The following is a 20,812-nucleotide window of genomic DNA, read 5'->3' on the forward strand; positions in this document are numbered from 1 at the left end:
GGCTCGAATCAAACTTTATCTCCAAAGCTGATCGGGGAAAGAGAAGACCATATAAATGCATCGTGTAGGGAATATAAAAAAACTTCGGGAAAAAAATTGCATGGTATTTTCAGTTCGTTCTTACAGGTAATGGAAGCAATATGTCCGCAACTAGAAAATTAAAATTAAAAAATTGTATTAGAATGCGATAATCAGAGTGTCATAAAACAGAATAATCAAGAAACTATTGAGCCCTTTCTCTTGTACACACTCTCAATCCGACAGATCTTTTCAACCATCATCAAAAAAAGTAGAATGTTAAATTTAACGAAATGTTTAAAAAGGCAAATTGTAAAGCCAATGTTGCACAGGAAAGGCAGATGACACCAGCACAGAAGGGGGTTTCAAGAATTTTGACATTATGCACAAATTGAAGAAGTTAGATATGACACACAGGATTTTAATTTAAACCCGACTAAAATCAACCAGAAACAGATTAATAAGAAGCTCAATGAAACTAAACATCTCCTACCTGTGAAGCATTTCTAACATGATGGAATCGAAAAGTTTCGTTTCCACAAAAACCAGAAATCACACACTGTAAATTGGATCCAGCTTTTCCTCAGCTTTTCCTCTGCAACGATCAAAAACTACCAAATATTTATTCAAAGAAAATTATTATTTTATCTAATTATTGAAAGGAGAACCAAAAATATATATTAAGTTCAGAGGTGCTTTGTTTTTGTTTTTGTTTTTTTTTTTTTCCCTTTCCTGAAGATAGATTGATTGTAACATGTGATTTGAGGCTATCAACTCCTACTACAGAAGATGAAATAAATGAGATCCATTCTTCTCCATTTTGACTTTCAAAGTCAGATTTGAAGTATCAACATCATCTCCAAACTACAGTAGCATGGAGATTATTCAACTTTTGAACCTCAAGAGTGGAATCACTTTACAAAATTATCCTGGAAACTTGATATTCACTTTTATATAAAGAAAAAGACAAGCCAAAGAGTTTATTCTCATATGTGGAGGCAAGTAAGCAATCTCTGGTAGTCATGCAGTAATGGACTAAGCTCTTTCAATGTTATTGACCTTGGTGGACTTCATCCAGTGGTCACGAGGTGCCTGGACAATTTTTTAATGAATAAAGTGTCAGGAGACATGGCAGACGTGTGTGCATGGAGTCAAGTCTACTGAAACAAATTAGAAATCATTAAAAACCTCTATCTTTCCCACAGCCCCTTCACCAATCGCTCTTGATGCCATTTGGACCAATTCTGTCTTCCATTTCATCTAATGATTTTCTACGGATTAGAATGTAAAACTGAACTTTCTAATCTTTTCTGCAACTCTTGACACTGCAGATCCTTCAACTTGGCCTTCCTGTGAGAGAAGAATAAATTAGCAGCATGAGTTGTCATGGTGCATATGAATATGACAGACAGATTTTACTATGACTGTCTCTTTTTAACGTTTAGCAGGTTTTTTTAACTTTAAATCTGTTACCTTGCTGCAAGTGAAGATGCAGCAAAAACAAGCAGATTTTAATGTTTTGACAGTGCCCTTTCATGCCTCCGTTGCTGCATCTTGTTGAGTGTACGACATTTTGAAGGGTGGAGAAGTCAATTTGGCAATGAAAGAGACTTCTCTAAGACTAATATTCTAATGGTTCTCAGATCCATTTCACCTTTGATTCTTTTGTAGACTTCTTTCACGAGTAGAAAGCTTAAAAATGCATCTTTCTAGGTCTACTTTTGGTTATTGATCAGCGTTGGAGAACGCTTTGTCCCGCTTCTGTAAAGATATTTTACGTAATTGCAAGTATTGAGGGAAAAAATAATTTGTATACACTGATCGTGTCCGAAGCAAGCAATGGAATGTCAAGGAGATTGCAACAGCTCCTGGAGAAGATTGTGGAAAGGCAGATATATATATATATAAGAAATTACTATAAGAACGGACTGTGTAGCTATAGTCTCATTTGTTAATAAAATGAAAATAGACTCAAAAAGAAGTAGTAGAAGAAGATGGTTAAATTTTATAGATAGAATTTCAAATACAGGAATTAATATAGAATTTGAGCATATTAAAGGTCGTGATAATAAAGCGGCAGATATACTGAGTAGAATAATAATAGATAGAAATTATTAAACTTGTTTAACATAATTTTGTTATACAGATGACAACACCAAGGCCCTTAAGGCCAGGAATTCCACCAGGGAATTCATTTGCATCAAGTTCTTTACCTCAGACTGCATTTAATCAGAACAGACCAATGTTACAATACAGGATAAGGTTTGGAAACCTAGAACTTATAATTTTCTCAAATAGGAATATTTCCTTCAAAATTTTACCGCATATATCTTTATCTAGAGAAGAGAAATGTATTTTAGATAATTTATGGATTTCTTATAATAAGAATCCAAAAGATCAGAAATATTTTCTTGCATGCATGAATGCATTATCAGAACACTTTAGTCAGAACAATCAAAGATTTAAATTCTATGTTGTTATTAAAGGTAAAAATCCAGGAATTTTTCATTCTTGGATAGAAGTTTTAGACTGCATTAAAAATTTTCCAGATCCTCTTTATAAAGGTTTTACAAATTTCCAAGAAGTATTAGATGCAGCAAGACAGCATATAGGAATAAATTTTTATTTATCTCCTTCTTTAAAGAACTATTCTGATCCTCCATTAGACTTTTCTCCAAGTAAAGACCAGAATATTTTTTGCCAACATTGTGAGTGTATGCAGAGAAATTACAAAGTTATTAATGAAGTCAACCAGAATCTCTCATTAGAAAGAACCCAACTTCAAAAGAAAATAGCCCAACTTGAAAAAGAGATTTTGGATTTAAAAATCCGATATCCAACAGGTACTATGGAGCCCAAGAAGTCCATAGCTAGTCCAACCCAAACGGTAGCTGGTAAAGACTTATCAAATCCGTTAAAGGTTGTGGACTTACTAAAAGCCCAACAGACTCAGGGGACTGTTGATTCCTCTACTAAATCAGACAATCAGACTCAGTAGACTGATAAATCTGCTACAGAAAAAGATAAAGAGATTTGGGATCTTTTAGGACAGCCCAGTGGAAAATTTGATTACTTAGTGAAGTATAGTCCACCAGAACATTTTTCATTAGAACACTTTTCAAATAATTCAGATTTTTCACAAGCCCAAGAAAATCAGCTCAGTAAGGGAAAAGAAAAAATTGTGGCCCAAGATAGTCAAGACCCTTTATTTATTCAAGAAGCACAAGATCCTAATCCAGACACTGTTTCCTTAGAAAAGATTTTTGAAAAAATTGAAGAATTCCAGAAACAATCCAAAAAAGATGAAGGAACTTCTTCTAAAAAAAAGAAAAAGATTAAGAAGAAGAAAAATGATGAAGGACTGAAAGAACAAATCAGAGAGGCAGTGAACCAAGCATTTGAGACAATTTTAAAAAAGAATCATGGAGAAGAAAAAGAAATTGCAGAATGTCCAGAACAAAAAGAAAAAAATGAAGCCAGTAATTCCAGACTTTCAGATGAAGAAGAAGATCCACAAGAAGAAGGATACAATAATTCAGACAGTGGAATGTCATTTTCATCAGTGGCACGCCATAATCTTAGTACATGATCAGATCTTCAATAATTCAGAAAAGACAAATTTTGCCAGAAGAAAAGAAGAAAAAGGAGAAGACCCAAAAATCAAGATTGAAGACTTTTGGGGAAAGATGTAATGAATTCATTGAAAAAAGAAAAGATTCTCCGACAAAGAGATAAAATTTTTCAAAAGTAGGAAAGATTTTTAAGACTTTTAGAAAAAGTTGGTGAAACTTTTGATAAAAGAAAGATTCCCAACTGTAAACTTTTAAAAATTTTAGTAAAAGTAGGAACTTTCTTTCCACTTGTTAAATCTTGAATTGGCCAGAAGTTTCTCGGTGAAATGTGTGCCCTTCTCTCAAGGGTAGTATAGACTTTTTGCTCCCAAAAATTTTTCTATTTAAGGAATAAGTTTCATTCGGTTTAGGCAGAAGCTTACAACTTGTATACTCTCTGCTATCTAAAAAACCCTTTGAAACCTCTCCTCCAAAAAAATTCTCAATCCAAAAAACATTGTATAGCTGAATCATCCTTGTGAATATTTAAGGTATTCTTGTATTTTTTAAGTTTATTTTAGAACTTTAGGGACTTCCCGAAAGGGAAATCCTTAGTTGTAAATCTTTTAAAAGATGAATTTATAAATTCCTGATTTATGCTTTACTCTTTTGTTTATATTTTTATCTTTCAAGTAAATATTTGTTATGTTTATCATTTCATCCTATGCATATAATAAAAGCATAACTTGATTTCTAGAAGTCATACTGTTTTTAGGTTAATCCTGAGTGATCCAGATGAATGAAAACTTTTGGTCGGAGTGAGCCTTTTGATGTTTTCTAGAGATGCTGGGGAAAGGGAAAAAATTAATCTAAGAATTTTATAAGGGAGTACCACGGGTAACCTTATAAAAAGAAATCAGGTTCAAGTTTATATGTCATAGGTAGTGAAAATTTAAATGTAAAAAAAAAAGGGGGGATTTATAAATGATTCTTAAGAAAGATTTATAAAAAACTAAGGAGAGTACTGAGTATGATTAAAGTTATTAAAAGTTAAAAGTTTAAACAGCCATTTAAACCAGCATATTTAAAACAGCATACCCCCCCATTTGGTATCAGTGCATAGGAAATCAGGTAAGAAAATTAAATTTAATATCAGAAGACTCTAAAAGAGAATTAAAAAAGAAAAATTTTAGATTTATGCATTTAGGATTAATAGTTATAGGAATAAAAGGACTAATGAGAAAAACTTTAGGATGTAAGATTTTAGTTACTATATATGATGAAAGAATTAATAATATAGATAAAAGTATGATTGCTAGCACAGAAGTAGATATGAATAATAATAATGGAATAATTTATTGTAACCCGGATTTTTTATTAACTATTAAAGACTTTTCAGATAAAATTAAAATAGGAATCCAAACAAAAGGATATGAAGAAGTAGAAAGTGAAGATAATTTATTAATTAGCATAGAATTTTTAGGAAGATGTTCAAATAATTCTCAAACAAAATATAAGATTTATATAGACAAAGTAGTAAATTTAATGAGTAGTAAAGAAATTAATATGGTAAAACCTAAAGAATACTCATCAGAACAATTGGCAGGATTAGAATGGGACATGGATAAATTCTTAAAAAATCAAGAGATGATTATAGCACCACAAGAAGCATTAACTTATAAAGATATTCATGGAAAAACTAGCTTAAGATTTTTAGACTATAATCAAGTACAAAGACAGAATGATTTTGAAGAAGAAACCAATCCTGAAGAAGAACAAAATGAACCATTTCAAAATCAAGTTCACATAGAACTAATAGATGAAGAATTTGATAGAATAATCCATCCAAAAGAATTAGGAATGAATTTAGATAATAAAGAATTATTAGAATTAGAAGATCAAATGTACCTTAACAAAACAATTACAGAATCTGAATATTTATATTATGACCAAGAACAAAACATAAGAATAGGAACTATTAAAGAACATAATGATTCAGATAATTCAGATTTTAATTATATAAAATAACTTATGGAAGACTCAAATACATATAAAACTTTTAGTGACACTCCTTTTGATAGAACAGTTAAACATGAAACAATTGTCTATAGTGGAGGATTTCCTCCAAGAGGAGTTTATCCTTTATATAATAATACAGAAGGAAAATACATAGCAAGAGGAAGTGAAAGACCCTTAGAAAAGAAAATAGAATTCCAATCAGATCACAAAGCACATATTTTAAATATTACAGCACATGACCCACAGACATGGAATAATGTTATAGATGTTTGGAAGAATACTATAATAGGACATTATATTAGAAATTTTCAAGAAATGGAAGATTTAGATATGTATAGATATTTAGAAACATTTTTAGGAGAAAGTGTAAAAGCAATGTGGGAAGGATTCAAATTAGAAAAAAAAACAAGAATTTGAACAACTAGTTAGTATGGGAAGTAATCCTTATAATTTTGTTAATAAAATACAAATCTTAATAACAAGAGCAGATCCAAATTCAGGACATATGAGTATAAAAAGAAAAGTTATGAGAGATTTAGAACAACTTAGCCTTTATAAATGGACTAAAGGAAGATCTAAATTTCTTGATAAATTTATGATCAAATCTACTATACAATTCTGACTTGGATCTTCTAAAAATAAACTATGTAATTTGTGTTTATTATCTAAATTACACTTCACTATATTATTATCAACTGTTTGTACTTTTTTACTAGTATTTCTTAAAATTTCTAAATCTAAACATTCAAGCTTTCTATTGATATCCAGAGTTCTAAATCGTAGTAAATATGCTCTGTTATAAAAATATGTCTGTATTCTTCTACTAAGACTCTTTTTACCATGTTTTCTCTTAATTCAAAAGGTAAATATTTAAGAACTTTAAATATTTCTAAGATTTCAATTGAATCTTTACTCCAGGTTCCAACTATATTATCTTCCTCAAAATAACCACAAATATCTATACTATATTTTACTTGACAAGACAATCTATTATTTCTAATTCCTGTAAGTTCTAATATCATAATCCTTTTCTATCCCGATCACTACTTCCTTTTTTGCTCTGATACCAAATGGTGGGGTATGCTGTTTTAAATATGCTGTTTTAAATGGCTGTTTAAACTTTAAACTTTTAATAACTTTAATCATACTCAGTACTCTCCTTAGTTTTCTATAAATCTTTCTTAAGAATCATATATAAATCCCCCCCTTTTTTTTTATTTAAATTTTCACCACCTATGACATATAAATTTGAACCTGATTTCTTTTTATAAAGTTACCCGTGGCACTGCATTATAAAATTCTTAGATTAATCTTTTCCCTTTCCCCAGCATCTCTAGAAAACATCAAAAGGCTCACTTCGGCCAAAAGTTTTCATTCATCTGGGTCACTCAGGATTAACCTAAAAACAGTATGTCTTCTAAAAATCAAGTTATGCTTTTATTATATGCATAGGATGAAATGATAAATTTAACAAATATTTACTTGAAAGATAAAAATATAAACAAAAGAGTAAAGCATAAATCAGGGATTTATAAATTCATCTTTTAAAAGATTTACAACTAAGGATTTCCCTTTCGGGAAGTCCCTAAAATTCTAAAATAAATTTAAAAAATACAAGAATACCTTAAATATTCACAAGGATGATTCAGCTATACAATGTTTTTTGGATTGAGAATTTTTCTGAAGGAGAGGTTTCAAAGGGTTTTTTAGATAGCAGAGAGTACACAAGTTGTAAACTTCTGCCTAAAGGGTTTTTTAGATAGCAGAGAGTACACAAGTTATAAACTCCTGCCTAAACCGAATGAAACTTATTCCTTAAATAGAAAAATTCTTGGGAGCAAAAAGTCTATACTACCCTTGAGAAAGGCACACGTTTCACCGAGAAACTTCTGGCCAATTCAAGATTTAACAAGTGGAAAGAAAAGTTCCTACTTTTACTAAAATTTCTAAAAGTCTACAGTTGAAAATTTTCTTTTATCAAAAGTTTCACCAACTTTTTCTAAAAGTCTTAAAAATCTTTCCTACTTTTGAAAATTTTTATCTCTTTGTCGGAGAATCTTTTCTTTTTTCAAAGAATTCATTACATCTTTCCCCAAAAGTCTTCAATCTTGATTTTTGGGTTTTCTCCTTTTTCTTCTTTTCTTCTGGCAAACTTTGTCTTTTCTGAATTATTGAAGATCTGATCATGTACTAAGATTATGGCGTGCCACTGATGAAAATAACATTCCACTGTCTGAATTATTGTATCCTTCTTCTTGTGGATCTTCTTCTTCATCTGAAAGTCTGGAGTTACTGGCTTCATTTTTTTCTTTTTGTTCTGGACATTCTGCAATTTCTTTTTCTTCTCCATGATTCTTTTTTAAAATTGTCTCAAATGCTTGGTTCACTGCCTCTTTGATTTGTTCTTTCAGTCCTTCATCATTTTTCTTCTTCTTAATCTTTTTCTTTTTTCTAGAAGAAGTTCCTTCATCTTTTTTGGATTGTTTCTGGAATTCTTCAATTTTTTCAAAAATCTTTTCTAAAAAAACAGTGTCTGGATTAGGATCTTGTGCTTCTTGAATAAATAAAGGGTCTTGACTGTCTTGGGCCACAATTTTTTCTTTTCCCTTACTGGGCTGATTTTATTGGGCTTGTAAAAAATCTGGATTATTTGAAAAGTGTTCTGATGAAAACTGTTCTAGTGGACTATACTTCACTAAGTAATCAAATTTTTCACTGAACTGTCCTAAAAGATCCCAAATCTCTTTACTTTTTTCTGTAGCAGATTTATCAGTCTGCTGAGTCTGATTGTCTGATTTAGTAGAGGAATCAACAGTCCCCTGAGTCTGTTGGGCCTTTGGTAAGTCCACAACCTTTAACGGATTTGATAAGTCTTTACCAGCTACCGTTTGGGCTGGACTAGCTATGGACTTCTTGAACTCCATAGTACCTGTTGGATATCGGATTTTTAAATCCAAAATCTCTTTTTCAAGTTGGGCTATTTTCTTTTGAAGTTGGGTTCTTTCTAATGAGAAATTCTGGTTGCCTTCATTAATAACTTTGTAATTTCTCTGCATACACTCACAATGTTGGCAAAAAATATTCTGGTCTTTACTTGGAGAAAAGTCTAATAGAGGATCAGAATAGTTCTTTAAAGAAGGAGATAAATAAAAATTTATTCCTATATGCTGTCTTGCTGCATCTAATGCTTCTTGAAAATTTGTAAAACCTTTATAAAGAGGATCTGGAAAATTTTTAATGCAGTCTAAAACTTCTATCCAAGAATGAAAAATTCCTGAATTTTTACCTTTAATAACAACATAGAATTTAAATCTTTGCTTGTTCTGACTAAAGTGTTCTGATAATGCATTCATGCATGCAAGAAAATATTTCTGATCTTTTGAATTCTTATTATAAGAAATCCATAAATTATCTAAAATACATTTCTCTTCTCTAGATAAAGATATATGCAGTAAAATTTTAAAGGAAATATTACTATTTGGAATAATTATAAGTTCTTAGTTTCCAAACCTTATCCTGTCTTGTAACATTGGTCTGTTCTGATTAAATAAAGTCTGAGGTAAAGAACTTGATGCAAATGAATTCTCTTGTGGAATTCATGATCTTAAGGGCCTTGGTCTTATCATATGTATAACAAAATTATGTTAAACAAGTTTAATAATTTATATCTATTATTATTCTACTCAGTATATCTGCCGCTTTATTATCACTACCTTTAATATGCTCAAATTCTATATTAATTCCTGTATTTGTAATTCTATCTATAAAATTTAACCATCTTCTTCTACTACTTTTTTTTTAGTCTATTTTCATTTTATTAACAAATGAGACTATAGCTACACAGTCTGTTCTATAGTTATTTCTTTCTTAGATATACTAAATAACTCAAAACTATCTAATGCATAATTTATAGCTAATAATTATGCATCTATGCTACTTAAGTTTCCTTTCTCTTTATAATTTTCACTGTTATACCAACAAATTCTTTCTGTACTTTTATCAGTATATTTATTGGGTTTGCATATTAATATAGTTCCCCATCCTATCATACTTCCATCTGTCTCTATAATTAAAAATTCTGAATCTAATGGCATAGCTAATTCTGGCAAAGTTTTTATTTTTTCTTTTATTTGTTGGACTAATTTTATGTCTTCTTGGTTAAAGAATCTTTGTCCTGTAGGAGATGTTTTTGCATATAAAGGTCCTGTTATTTTTCCTAAATCTTTTATAAATGGTCTAGCATAATTTACTAATCCTAAGAATTTTTGAATTTGTTTTAAATCTTCTAATTTATCTGAAAATTCTAAAGCTTTCTTAGAAGAATTTTTGAATTTGTTTTAAATCTTCTAATTTATCTGAAAATTCTAAAGCTTTCTTAGCAATATGAGGTTGTAACTTTATTTTACCTTCTCCTATGTTAACTCCTAAAAAATCTATAAATTCTTTGAATAAAATCATTTTCTTCTTACTAATTATTAAGCCATGTTTGATAAATTCTGAAAATACTATTTGTAAATGTCCTCTATGTTCTTGTTTATTTTTACTAAATACTAAAATATCATCTATGTATACTATTACGAATTTACTATGTTTGTTAAAAATACTTTCCATCTTTCTTTGAAAAATACTAGGTGCATTCTTAATTCCAAATGGCATTACAAGCCATTCAAAATGTCCTTCTGGACAGGTAAATGCTGTCCATTTAATACTTTCTGGATGCATTTTTACTTGTCAAAATCTTGACTTTAAATCAAACTTACTAAAAATTTTACAATCTTGTATTTTATTTATTAACACTGTCTTGTCTGGTATATTATAAGCATCATCTATGGTATTATCGTTAAGTCTTTTATAATTAATTACCATTCTACTTTTTCCTCTAACAATTTCTGAATGTTTTCTGATTATAAAAGCTGCTGATCTATGAGGACTATCTGATTTTCTTAATAACTCCTAATTCTAAGAGTTCTTTTATATGTATTTTAAAATCTTCTAGGTCTAGGTTTGTGGCTTCAATATTCTTAGTTTTAATTATATATTCTGGATTTTTGATTTTAAGTTCACATAGGATTTTATCTTTTTCCCAATATTTTAGAACATTTTCACCTATAATTTCTATTTTTTCTAATCTAGATATTAAATTATTTATTTCTTGTTCTGTTATTAACATATCATAAATCTTTTCATTATCAATTAATTCTATAATTCCAAAGTCTATGTTTTCTAAATTATCTAATTCATCCTCTTTTAGAATTTCAAAGTCTATTTCTTTTAGATTGTCTTCTTCTATTAATTGACATTCTCTTTCTTTTTCACACTTACAGTTACTACTTCCACCACGCTTCTCTATGCACTCTGATGGGAAATAGTTAGTCTGTGTTGGTGTAAATAAGATATGTTTTTGTAAATGTAAAAAGTTTTTAGTAATTGTAACACTTCCATTATCTTTTAATAAAAAACTTAATCCTATAATAAAATCTGTATTTTTAATATTTAAAGGTCTAACCCAAATTGATTCTTTTGGTAAGGTATATTCTATACTTCTACCACAGTTTATCTCAAAATTGATCTTACTATTTGATTGTAATAATTCTGTGTAAGTATAAAGTTCTCCATCCATTTGTTGTGCTTCTATTGGTTTGTCTGAGTATGTTATATATTGTTTTGGAATTAATTTTTTATTAATTATACAATTGCTACATCCTGAGTCTATTAATCCTAAACATTTTATTTCATATTGTCCTATTCTTATATAACATTTTACCTTAATACTTTTAAATTTTTCTGGATTACATAGTACTTGAATATATTCTTTTTCTTTATATTCTATACCTTGACTATGTTCTTCTATTTCTATTGTTTTTCCTTTATTGTTATATTCTAACATTTCTATCTTATTTATGATAAATTTTTGCATTTCTTCTAAACTTTCTATTCTTTTTCTAATAATTTTTATTTCTGAAATTTCAATTTTTTCTTTTAAGATTTCAGAGTTAACTTCTTCTTTTTCAATAAAATTCTTTTCTTCTAAACATTTTATACAAGCTTCTTTATAACATTCTAAACATTTAGCTCTAAGTTTTCTAACTGGGTACCAATTACATAAATAACAAGCTATATTATCTACTCCTTTATATTTTTGCCAATTATGTAGACATTCTATAGTTATACTATTCATTAAATTTAATTCTTCTTTTGATTCTGATCCTTCATGTAATTTTATATTAGAAAATTCATCTATTATTTCATAATCAGATTTTTTATTTTCTTCTAAATTTCTGTCTTCTATCGATATAATACTATAAATAGATTCTTTATCTGAAATATATTCATCTAGTTGTATTAGATCTTCATTAGTGCATTCTATTAATGTACACTTTTTATCGTAGTTATTTATTCTTTTTGGACAAGTTTTGGATAAATGTTCATTACTATTACAGACATAACAACTAAGTCTATTTTTATAAATTCTTTCTGGTTTAAATTTTCTGACATGTCTTTTTTCATCTAAGTATGGTTTTCTTTTATTAGATTTTCTAAGAAAATATCTTTTCTTAAAAGGTCTTTTATTCTTTCTTTCTTTATTACTGTACTTATTTTTTCTTGAACTAGAGGCTCCATAAGTTTGTAGGGGTAAAAATGTCTTTACAAAATTTATAGTCTGTCTTTTTAAGTTGTTTTTGAATTTGTAATTCTACACATTTATCTTCTAAACATCTTATTACATGTTGTATTCTTTGTCCTATACTCCATTATTTTTCTGGTTCTTCTTTTACTGCTGGTAAATTATTCCATTTATCTGTGATTTCTAATCCTAATGGTTCTGGTAATTTATAAAATAATTTATTTCCTATTTCTTGATTAAATGTATTTCCTGATATTGAAGTTAAGTAATGATACTCATTTAAAAAGTTCTTAACATATCTTCCTTTAGTCTATTTATAAAGGCTAAATTGTTCTAAATCTCTCATAACTTTTCTTTGTATACTCATATGTTCTGAATTTGGATCTGCTCCTATTATTAAGATTTGTATTTTATTAATAAAATTATAAGGATTACTTCCCATACTAACTAGTTGTTCAAATTCTTGTTTTTTTTCTAATTTGAATGCTTCCCACATTGCTTTTACACTTTCTCCTAAAAATGTTTCTAAATATCTATACATATCTAAAACTTCCATTTCTTGAAAATTTCTAATATAATGTCCTATTATAGTATTCTTCCAAACATCTATAACATTATTCCATGTCTGTGAGTCATGTGCTGTAATATTTAAAATCTGTGCTTTGTGATCTGATTGGAATTCTATTTTCTTTTCTAAGGGTCTTTCACTTCCTCTTGCTATGTATTTTCCTTCTGTATTATTATATAAAGGATAAGCTCCTCTTGGAGGAAATCCTCCACTATAGACAATTGTTTCATGTTTAACTGTTCTATCAAAAGGAGTGTCACTAAAAGTTTTATATGTATTTGAGTCTTCCATAAGTTCTTTTATATAACTAAAATCTGAATTATCTGAATCATTATCTTCTTTAATAGTTCCTATTCTTATGTTTTGTTCTTGGTCATAATATAAATATTCAGATTCTGTAATTGTTTTGTTAAGGTACATTTGATCTTCTAATTCTAATAATTCTTTATTATCTAAATTCATTCCTAATTCTTTTGGATAGATTATTCTATCAAATTTTTCATCTATTAGATCTACGTGAACTTGATTTTGAAATGGTTCATTTTGTTCTTCTTCAGGATTGGTTTCTTCTTCAAAATCATTCTGTCTTTGTAATTGATTATAGTCTAAAAATCTTAAGCTAGTTCTTCCATGGATATCTTTATAAGTTAATGCTTCTTGTAGTGCTATAATCATCTCTTGATTTTTTAAGAATTTATCCATGTCTCATTCTAATCCTGCCAATTGTTCTGATGAGTATTCTTTAGGTTTTACCATATTAATTCCTTTACTACTCATTAAATTTACTACTTTGTCTATATAAATCTTATATTTTGTTTGAGAATTATTTGAACATCTTCCTAAAAATTCTATGCTAATTAATAAATTATCTCCACTTTCTACTTCTTCATATCCTTTTATTTGGATTCCTATTTTAATTTTATCTGAAAAGTCTTTAATAGTTAATAAAAAATCTGGGTTACAATAAATTATTCCATTATTATTATTCATATCTACTTTTGTGCTAGCAATCATACTTTTATCTATATTATTAATTCTTTCATCATATATAGTAACTAAAACCTTACATCCTAAATTTTTTCTCATTAGTCCTTTTATTCCTATAACTATTAATCCTAAATGCATAAATCTAAAAATTTTCTTTTTTAATTCTCTTTTAGAGTCTTCTGATATTAACTTTAATTTTCTTACCTGATTTCCTATGCACTGAATAGATACTTCTCTACTATGTCTGAAAAATTGTGTTTTTGTTTCAAAAATTCCCCTATTATATAATATTTCTGGGTTGAGAATTCTTAATCCATTAGTCTGAAATCTTTGATAATCTTGTTGAGGATCTATAATTTCTTCTATATTTTGATTATATTGAACTGATCTGTTTAAGACTCTTTCTATTATATTTCTACTTATGCTTGAAGTACTATTTCTAGATGTAGATGCTTCTTCATTTATAGTTCTAGACCTTCCTAAGAAAGGATTGGTATTCATCTTGAAAATTTATATTCTTTAGGTAATTTTCTAGTTACCTTTTCTTTTCCTGTTTCTCTGAAACTTAAATTTTCTAATGTAGATGTTAAGGCTTTTAAGTTTTTTTCTACGTTTGATGTGGTTCCTATTTCTATTTCTTTAGATTTATTAGAGTCTAAAATTCTTTTTATTTCAGTTAAATCTACCTTAGATGGTATTTTTTCTAATTTAACAAGTTGTTCTAAAATACTAGAATTTTGATTTTTAATATAATCTAAAGATTCTTTATATTTTTAATCTCTTGATCTCTAACAATAATATTTTCTTCTATGATTTGGGTTAGACCTTTAAATATTAAAGATACAGATTTTATTATAGGATTAAGTTTTTTATTAAAAGATAATGGAAGTGTTACAATTACTAAAGACTTTTTACATTTACAAAAACTATATATATATATATATATATTGTACAACGGTTTAACATCAAAGCTTTTTAAAGATGGAGAAGTAGAGGAGAAAATAGGTTTTCAGGTCTTTACCTTGGCTCCAGGCCATCATTTGCCATGGTTGCATTCCTACTTTCCGACATAACTTCAGTTGGAGATATCCTCTTTGCAATAGGGTCCCCTATAACCAAGAATCTACAAAGACTAAGATTCAACTAATAAAGTCAAATTCACAAACACCTATAAAAAAGAAAAAACAAAGAAAAATGCCCGAATATAAATAAGAATTTATCCAGTAAGATTATGACACCTTGCTTCCAAACATCAAGAACAAGCTGGAACAAATGAACATGGTGAACCATATATAATAAAGATTAAGAGAAAATAATAGGTGCCTATGACACAAATATTATTTTAGCAAAAAATATGGTGGCATGCTCCAACTTTTATTGCAATTTAAGATTTGCAGAGAAATTCAAGTGGAAATGGATGGACAATTTCGCAAAAAAGTTGTGTTATAAATAAATTACCAACTATCAGAACATCGTTGAGAAAAGCAACTCTAAATTTGAAGTGGCTGTCCATGTAAGTTTGTCATAAAATAATCATGTTGTAAGAGAACTCAACACCTTCAGGTACGAGCAACCATAGGTCGTGGGTTGACTTTCTATCAAAGCCGCCAAATAATAACTAACGTGAACCAACACAGTTCATAGAATGGTATGCTCAAGCAGCTGGGGGTTCATTGCTAGTTGGCAAGCGTTTCCACCGCGCAGATACTAAATGCAATCATAAAATAATCATGTTGTAAGAGAACTCAACACCTTCAGATACGAGCAACCATAGGTCATAGGTTGACTTTCTATCAAAGCCGCCAAATAATAACTAACGTGAACCAACACAGTTCATAGAATGGTATGCTCAAGCAGCTGGGGGTTTATTGCTAGTTGGCAAGCGTTTCCACCGCGCAGATACTAAATGCAATCATAAAAAACAAAACTTTCAAAAACTTGTGCAAATAAGAAAAAAGTACAAGGGTAATGAAATTCACAAAACATTCTGTAAATTATATATTTTAGAGGAAGGGAAACTCTCTCCATCATGGGGAGCAGGACGAAGAAAAGTGGGAACCTTATTGAACATGTGTTCAGATCAACAATGTAAAACGAGCTCTACGATATCGTAAGAAATACAAAAATCAAGACAGGAACTGGAAAAATCACAATCACCATCAGGTAGTGTTAATCCAAAGTAAACCACCACCAGCTAAGTAAGGGCAGATGCATAATACTGACCCCTGTCTAGAACAAGACAATCGTTGTGATAAACATCATAATGGCTCAACCAACCACCAGTTCCACGCCCTCCAAATAATAAGAGCTGAAAAGAGAGAATATTTGTCAGTTATCCTTCATGAGTACAAGAAAAGCGACAGGTGTCATCAAGACTGGCAGGGGTTTAGATTCTCTTCAACCTCAACAGATTATTCTACGGGATGAATAAAGCTACTATAAATGCTATCTCCACACAAATCATAAGTAGCTTTATAAGCCTATAACACATAATTTAAAGTTCACAAAGTAAATAAAAATTTTGTTCAATTATCGTCATGCTTAAGTCAACGGGCCCAGGAGATTCAATAAATGTAGCATACACTAATTCATGACACGTGAACCTTTTGAAATGCATCTGTTAAGGAAATTAAGCATCCATGGTCAAGACAAAAGGTGCAGATACCATCTTGACCACAGAAATAAAGCTTCAAATCCTGAGTTTCTTTTAAGCAAAAATTTATCAATAATACACCAAATGAGGAGCCGATTCAAGCACAGAAAGTCATAACAGTTACATAACTGAACATCAACATAACCCTCCCATTTATCCCGAAGAAATGTAAATTCAAAATAGCAAAAAAAGCCTCGAAACCCTCAAATAAAATGGTATAATTTCCTCCAATGTCTCTAATACAGGTTCCTTTCCACTACCCTCTTAGTTACTAACATCATGTGTGAAAAACTTAAATGAATATGACATCTATAAACAACAAAAGAAATCAGGTATTTACATAGTGCCCTCCAGATGTGATGGTGTGTCCACAGTAGGGTGAAGGAGCTTGACCAGGAAGCTTCAGTTGTGTCCATCCAGGAGTTTCATTTCTTCCTCCCACAGTAAAGACATGAAAAGACAGATTAAGCATACAAAAAACAGTTTTCAAAAAGGACACATAAGCCAATGAACGGATAGAGTAATGGAATTATTATTATATAATAATTATTCATTTTCTATGATAGAAATAGCTACGAATGATGTGACTAATTTACATACACATGGGACATGCTGACAGATAAATGCATAGGAAAATGATAAAATAAAGAAACTAAAAGTGGGTTTTAACCTATGAAATGCAAGGAGCGATCTTAAAAAAGTATAGGACAACAGACTTATGGAAGACATAGTTTCATTATTACACATATAAAACATTCTTTTAAGCATACTCTCCTTTGCTTGACTGACTACTTACAAAACAAAAGAAGTATCTTCCTTGAAACATCAAGATGAAGTTACATGAATTACAACATAGGTCAAAACTCATTAATAAAGAGGAAAAAAAATGAAATGGAGAAAGTAACCTTCTTCAATAACGCCCTTTAAAGCCCACAGATCAGCCATGATTGGTCCGCCACCTCCTACAAAAGTTTGAAAGATAACTAACATCCAGAAAGAATGAAGAGGAAAAACCAGTATAGCTATTCATGAACACTCATTCAAAAAAATAGAAACCCCTGAAGGTTGTCTTGCGTCATTTTACCAAGATCATTGGGCCTCAAAAAAGTTCATAAACAAATTACAGAGTTTGGATCATACGTTCATGAATTTGGCCTCGAGAGTAAGGTGAAAGAATGCTGAAATGGTCAAGAGAGGTGCATGCCATCAGCATTTTTCGAGTCATGGCCTAATGTTTAGTGGTTATCAGGTATCCAAATTGCAGGCCAGACATGAGGGATCATACTCTCTTTCTTCCACGGACATGACTGATGTAAAAAGTGAATTTAAATACATGAAATTATATAATTGGACAGGGAAAATTATAACATGTTTGCAGATCGTATGATACTATTTTGATGTAAAAATATATTATACATTTAAATACTATGCATTTTAGAAATTCCTGTTTTAGCTTATGACTTCCATTTAACTTCACATTGTAGTTGTTCAATTAACAGACATTAAAACTTAAAAATTATGATTAAAACCCTAGCTCCAGAACTGTATTGTTGATGAAGCATTGAATGATATAAGTTTAAGTAGAATGTTAACATCAGATTTGCTTATATGGTAATAAATGTTAAAGCAGATTCAGCTAAACACAATTCTAATATTCTTTCAAACATCCAATTTGGTGGAGTTCTTACCCATTCAATTTGTTGAAATCCAAATGAAACACTGCTTTCCGAGATTGTATTGTGATATGCTAGAGTGCAGCAGTTTACTTACATAAGCAAGCACAAATTCAGTTGTTCAATTGATATTACTTTAGCATATGCCATAGTGCACCTAAAATAAAATAATATCAGAACACAAAAAACAAATTAAAAAGGGAAAATCCTTTGGCCATGTTAGTAGTAGCCAAAAGATGCTAAATTACGTCTACCACCATACATAAGCAACCACTTCTCCACCATTGTTACAGAATGCCCACATCTTGGAAGAAGTATTGTTCCAGAAACCGACAACTCAGTGCACTCTAATGAAACTGTTCTAAACGCATATCAAATATTTAAGAGCTTGATATGGTAGGTTTAAGTAACAGCAACAGAAAACTTAGCAAAAGTGAAACATAAACAATACTTGTGTCTAGGACATAGACGTCTGACAGCCATTTCTTACCATCTCAACACCATACCTGCACAAAATTCAACGGATCTTAAGAAAACAAATCAGATGAACCAATAGAATACCATAAACCAAAAAGTATACCCTTACTTACATAACAACTTTACGAGCGACAATGGCCAAAGTAGCTGCAAAATCCCTTGGAGAAGGAAAGTCACCAAAACTTGAAAGCTCTGACCATTGCCATACATCTGTCAACCAATAGAACATTGACTAAGCATTTTAAGATCCATTTACCCATCACCATTGATTGGCTAAGCTAGGAACTAATAGAAGCTCGCCAGTATCTAGGACCCAAAAATCTCCCAGACATGTAGCTAACAGTGATCACAAACCTTTTACTACCAGACCTCCCACCAAAAATTTTACTCACTTCTTATGTCCCTTGGGATACAGTTCAACTGGTGGATCAATCAACATTGGCTTGCTTCCAACGACAGGGTGGAGAGTTTGATTCCTGGTGGAAACCTAAGGCCAAAAATTTGGTATGGAGTAATCATTGTAGAGGAGGGTCTCTTGTGCGCAGAAGTGTACAGTCAATGGGGGAAACTTGTGATCCAGTTGAGGCATAATCCTCGATTTATCCCTCCAAAATTCTAGAGGCATGGGTCTTGGAGGTCCAGAATGTAGTTTGGTGTAAGTTGGAATACGTGGATATCAAAAAAAAAATGTGACAATCAAGTGAAACTGCAATGTGGAAAGCTCGTGGACTTGGGCCCACTAGCCCATCACAATATTACCTGTGCACTCTGGCTGAAACCACTTGTTATCTGAAACATCCAAACTTTGAACCTTATAATATGGAGAAAAAAATTAACAAATGATTTTTCTTGAAAAAGTATGTTCTTTACTTCTTGAATCACCTGTCCTTGTTATTGTGGTGAAACACTCTATGATCAGTTTAGATTCGATAGCTGAGAAGCCGTAATGAATGAAAATGATCTCAAAATATATTAAACTACAATATTCAGTGATACATTCAGCATTATTTGGGAGAGATTTTCTCGAGGAAAAATATTTTCTTTTGGAGAACGTGTGATTTAAAAACAGCGAAAAGTTAAGGGCAAACGTGAAAATTCCTAAAGCTTCCCTTACTGCAAATTAAACCAACGGTAAATAACCTAAATCCTCTATGATTTCATAATTTGCACGCAAGAAATGATAAACAAAATAGATAAAAGGAAGAAACTAATAAAAAACTAAACTCATTTCCTCACCTTCGAACAAATTATTTCAAGTTTCAGTTTTTAATTTAAAACTTAAATTAATTAAATTCACGCAATTCCTGAGCGTACGGTATACTTGTAACCTATTGACAAACCCAACCAGATCGAGCACAATTCAATGCAGTTGATTTTGAAGATTAAAATAGTGTAAAAATAATAAAAAAGAGTAAATAGAATACCACTGTCATAAACAGTGACATCATTGAGGAATTTCTTGTCGATTAGACCTCCGAACGCCACGATCTTCGAATTCCCGATGTTCACAGCTGTGTGACCACTGCGAGTCAATCAGACAGTATTTGAACTTTGAGTAGCAATCAAATCAGCATGTGTGCCTAGTCGCTCGGATTATACGTTCTATAAATTTATCACGTATCACGTATGAATAGAGGGAGAGCAAGTGCCTTCGAGGTTGGGGAAGAATTCCAGTAAAATCTGAAGAAGAAGCTCGAACCCAGTGATAGGTCTTCATCTCTCTCGACCGAGCACTTGCAGCAAAGGGAGCATTGTTTCTTGAACTGCGACCTCAAATAGGATCGTAGGTACCACTCGGACGAGAATAACTTCAACGAGATGGTGCACCTTTAAGGGAGCGCCACCTGGCGAGTGGCCCACCACACACCCGTGTCGACTATGTGATTGTCGGGACCTAAGACGAAATTCGTAAAATAGACCCCCTGACGAAATCAACGTAAATGTAAAATTTTATAGTATATTATGCTTCCGGGCGAAATCAACGTTAATGTAAATTAGTTAATACGTGCGTCGGTGCAATTGTTCATCCTACAATAACCAATTATATAAGTCGACCATGCTACAATTATATAAGCCGACAAGATTTCAAACATTTTCAATCTCTTCAATAACAAGTTAGGGGCAAGCATTACTAAATTGAGAAGTGAAATTTCAACGAAAATTGTGGAATCATACCCTTTAGAATTTCACTGTCACAACTCACGAGTTTGAAATAAAAAATTTAATAAAATTATGATATTT

The 20,812-nt window shown here is 30.6% G+C and overlaps 1 protein-coding gene across 8 annotated transcripts; it reads right to left on the minus strand.

The window, feature by feature from the left end:
• Positions 1 to 808: 808 nt before the first annotated feature.
• Positions 809 to 20,388, minus strand: LOC111365524 (RING finger protein B-like). 8 transcript variants are annotated; one of them, XM_022986101.1, is made up of 11 exons: positions 19,996 to 20,385; positions 18,685 to 18,781; positions 18,585 to 18,600; positions 18,110 to 18,251; positions 17,562 to 17,728; positions 17,327 to 17,383; positions 16,762 to 16,856; positions 15,992 to 16,076; positions 14,790 to 14,877; positions 1,207 to 1,368; positions 809 to 1,110 (listed from the first exon to the last, which is right to left on the minus strand). In XM_022986101.1, exons 5-10 carry the CDS (start codon positions 17,644 to 17,646, stop codon positions 1,290 to 1,292), a joined length of 489 nt encoding a protein of 162 aa, XP_022841869.1. In that variant the 5' UTR covers positions 17,647 to 17,728; positions 18,110 to 18,251; positions 18,585 to 18,600; positions 18,685 to 18,781; positions 19,996 to 20,385; the 3' UTR covers positions 809 to 1,110; positions 1,207 to 1,289. The 8 variants fall into 8 exon arrangements, with proteins under 8 accessions (XP_022841869.1, XP_022841851.1, XP_022841855.1 ...); XM_022986083.1 differs by having other exon boundaries at positions 18,110 to 18,600; XM_022986087.1 differs by having other exon boundaries at positions 18,110 to 18,600; positions 18,685 to 19,058.
• Positions 20,389 to 20,812: the final 424 nt, after the last annotated feature.

This window comes from Olea europaea, chromosome 2 (genome assembly GCF_002742605.1).
Source record: "Olea europaea var. sylvestris chromosome 2, O_europaea_v1, whole genome shotgun sequence".
Taxonomy (NCBI): Eukaryota; Viridiplantae; Streptophyta; class Magnoliopsida; order Lamiales; family Oleaceae; genus Olea; species Olea europaea.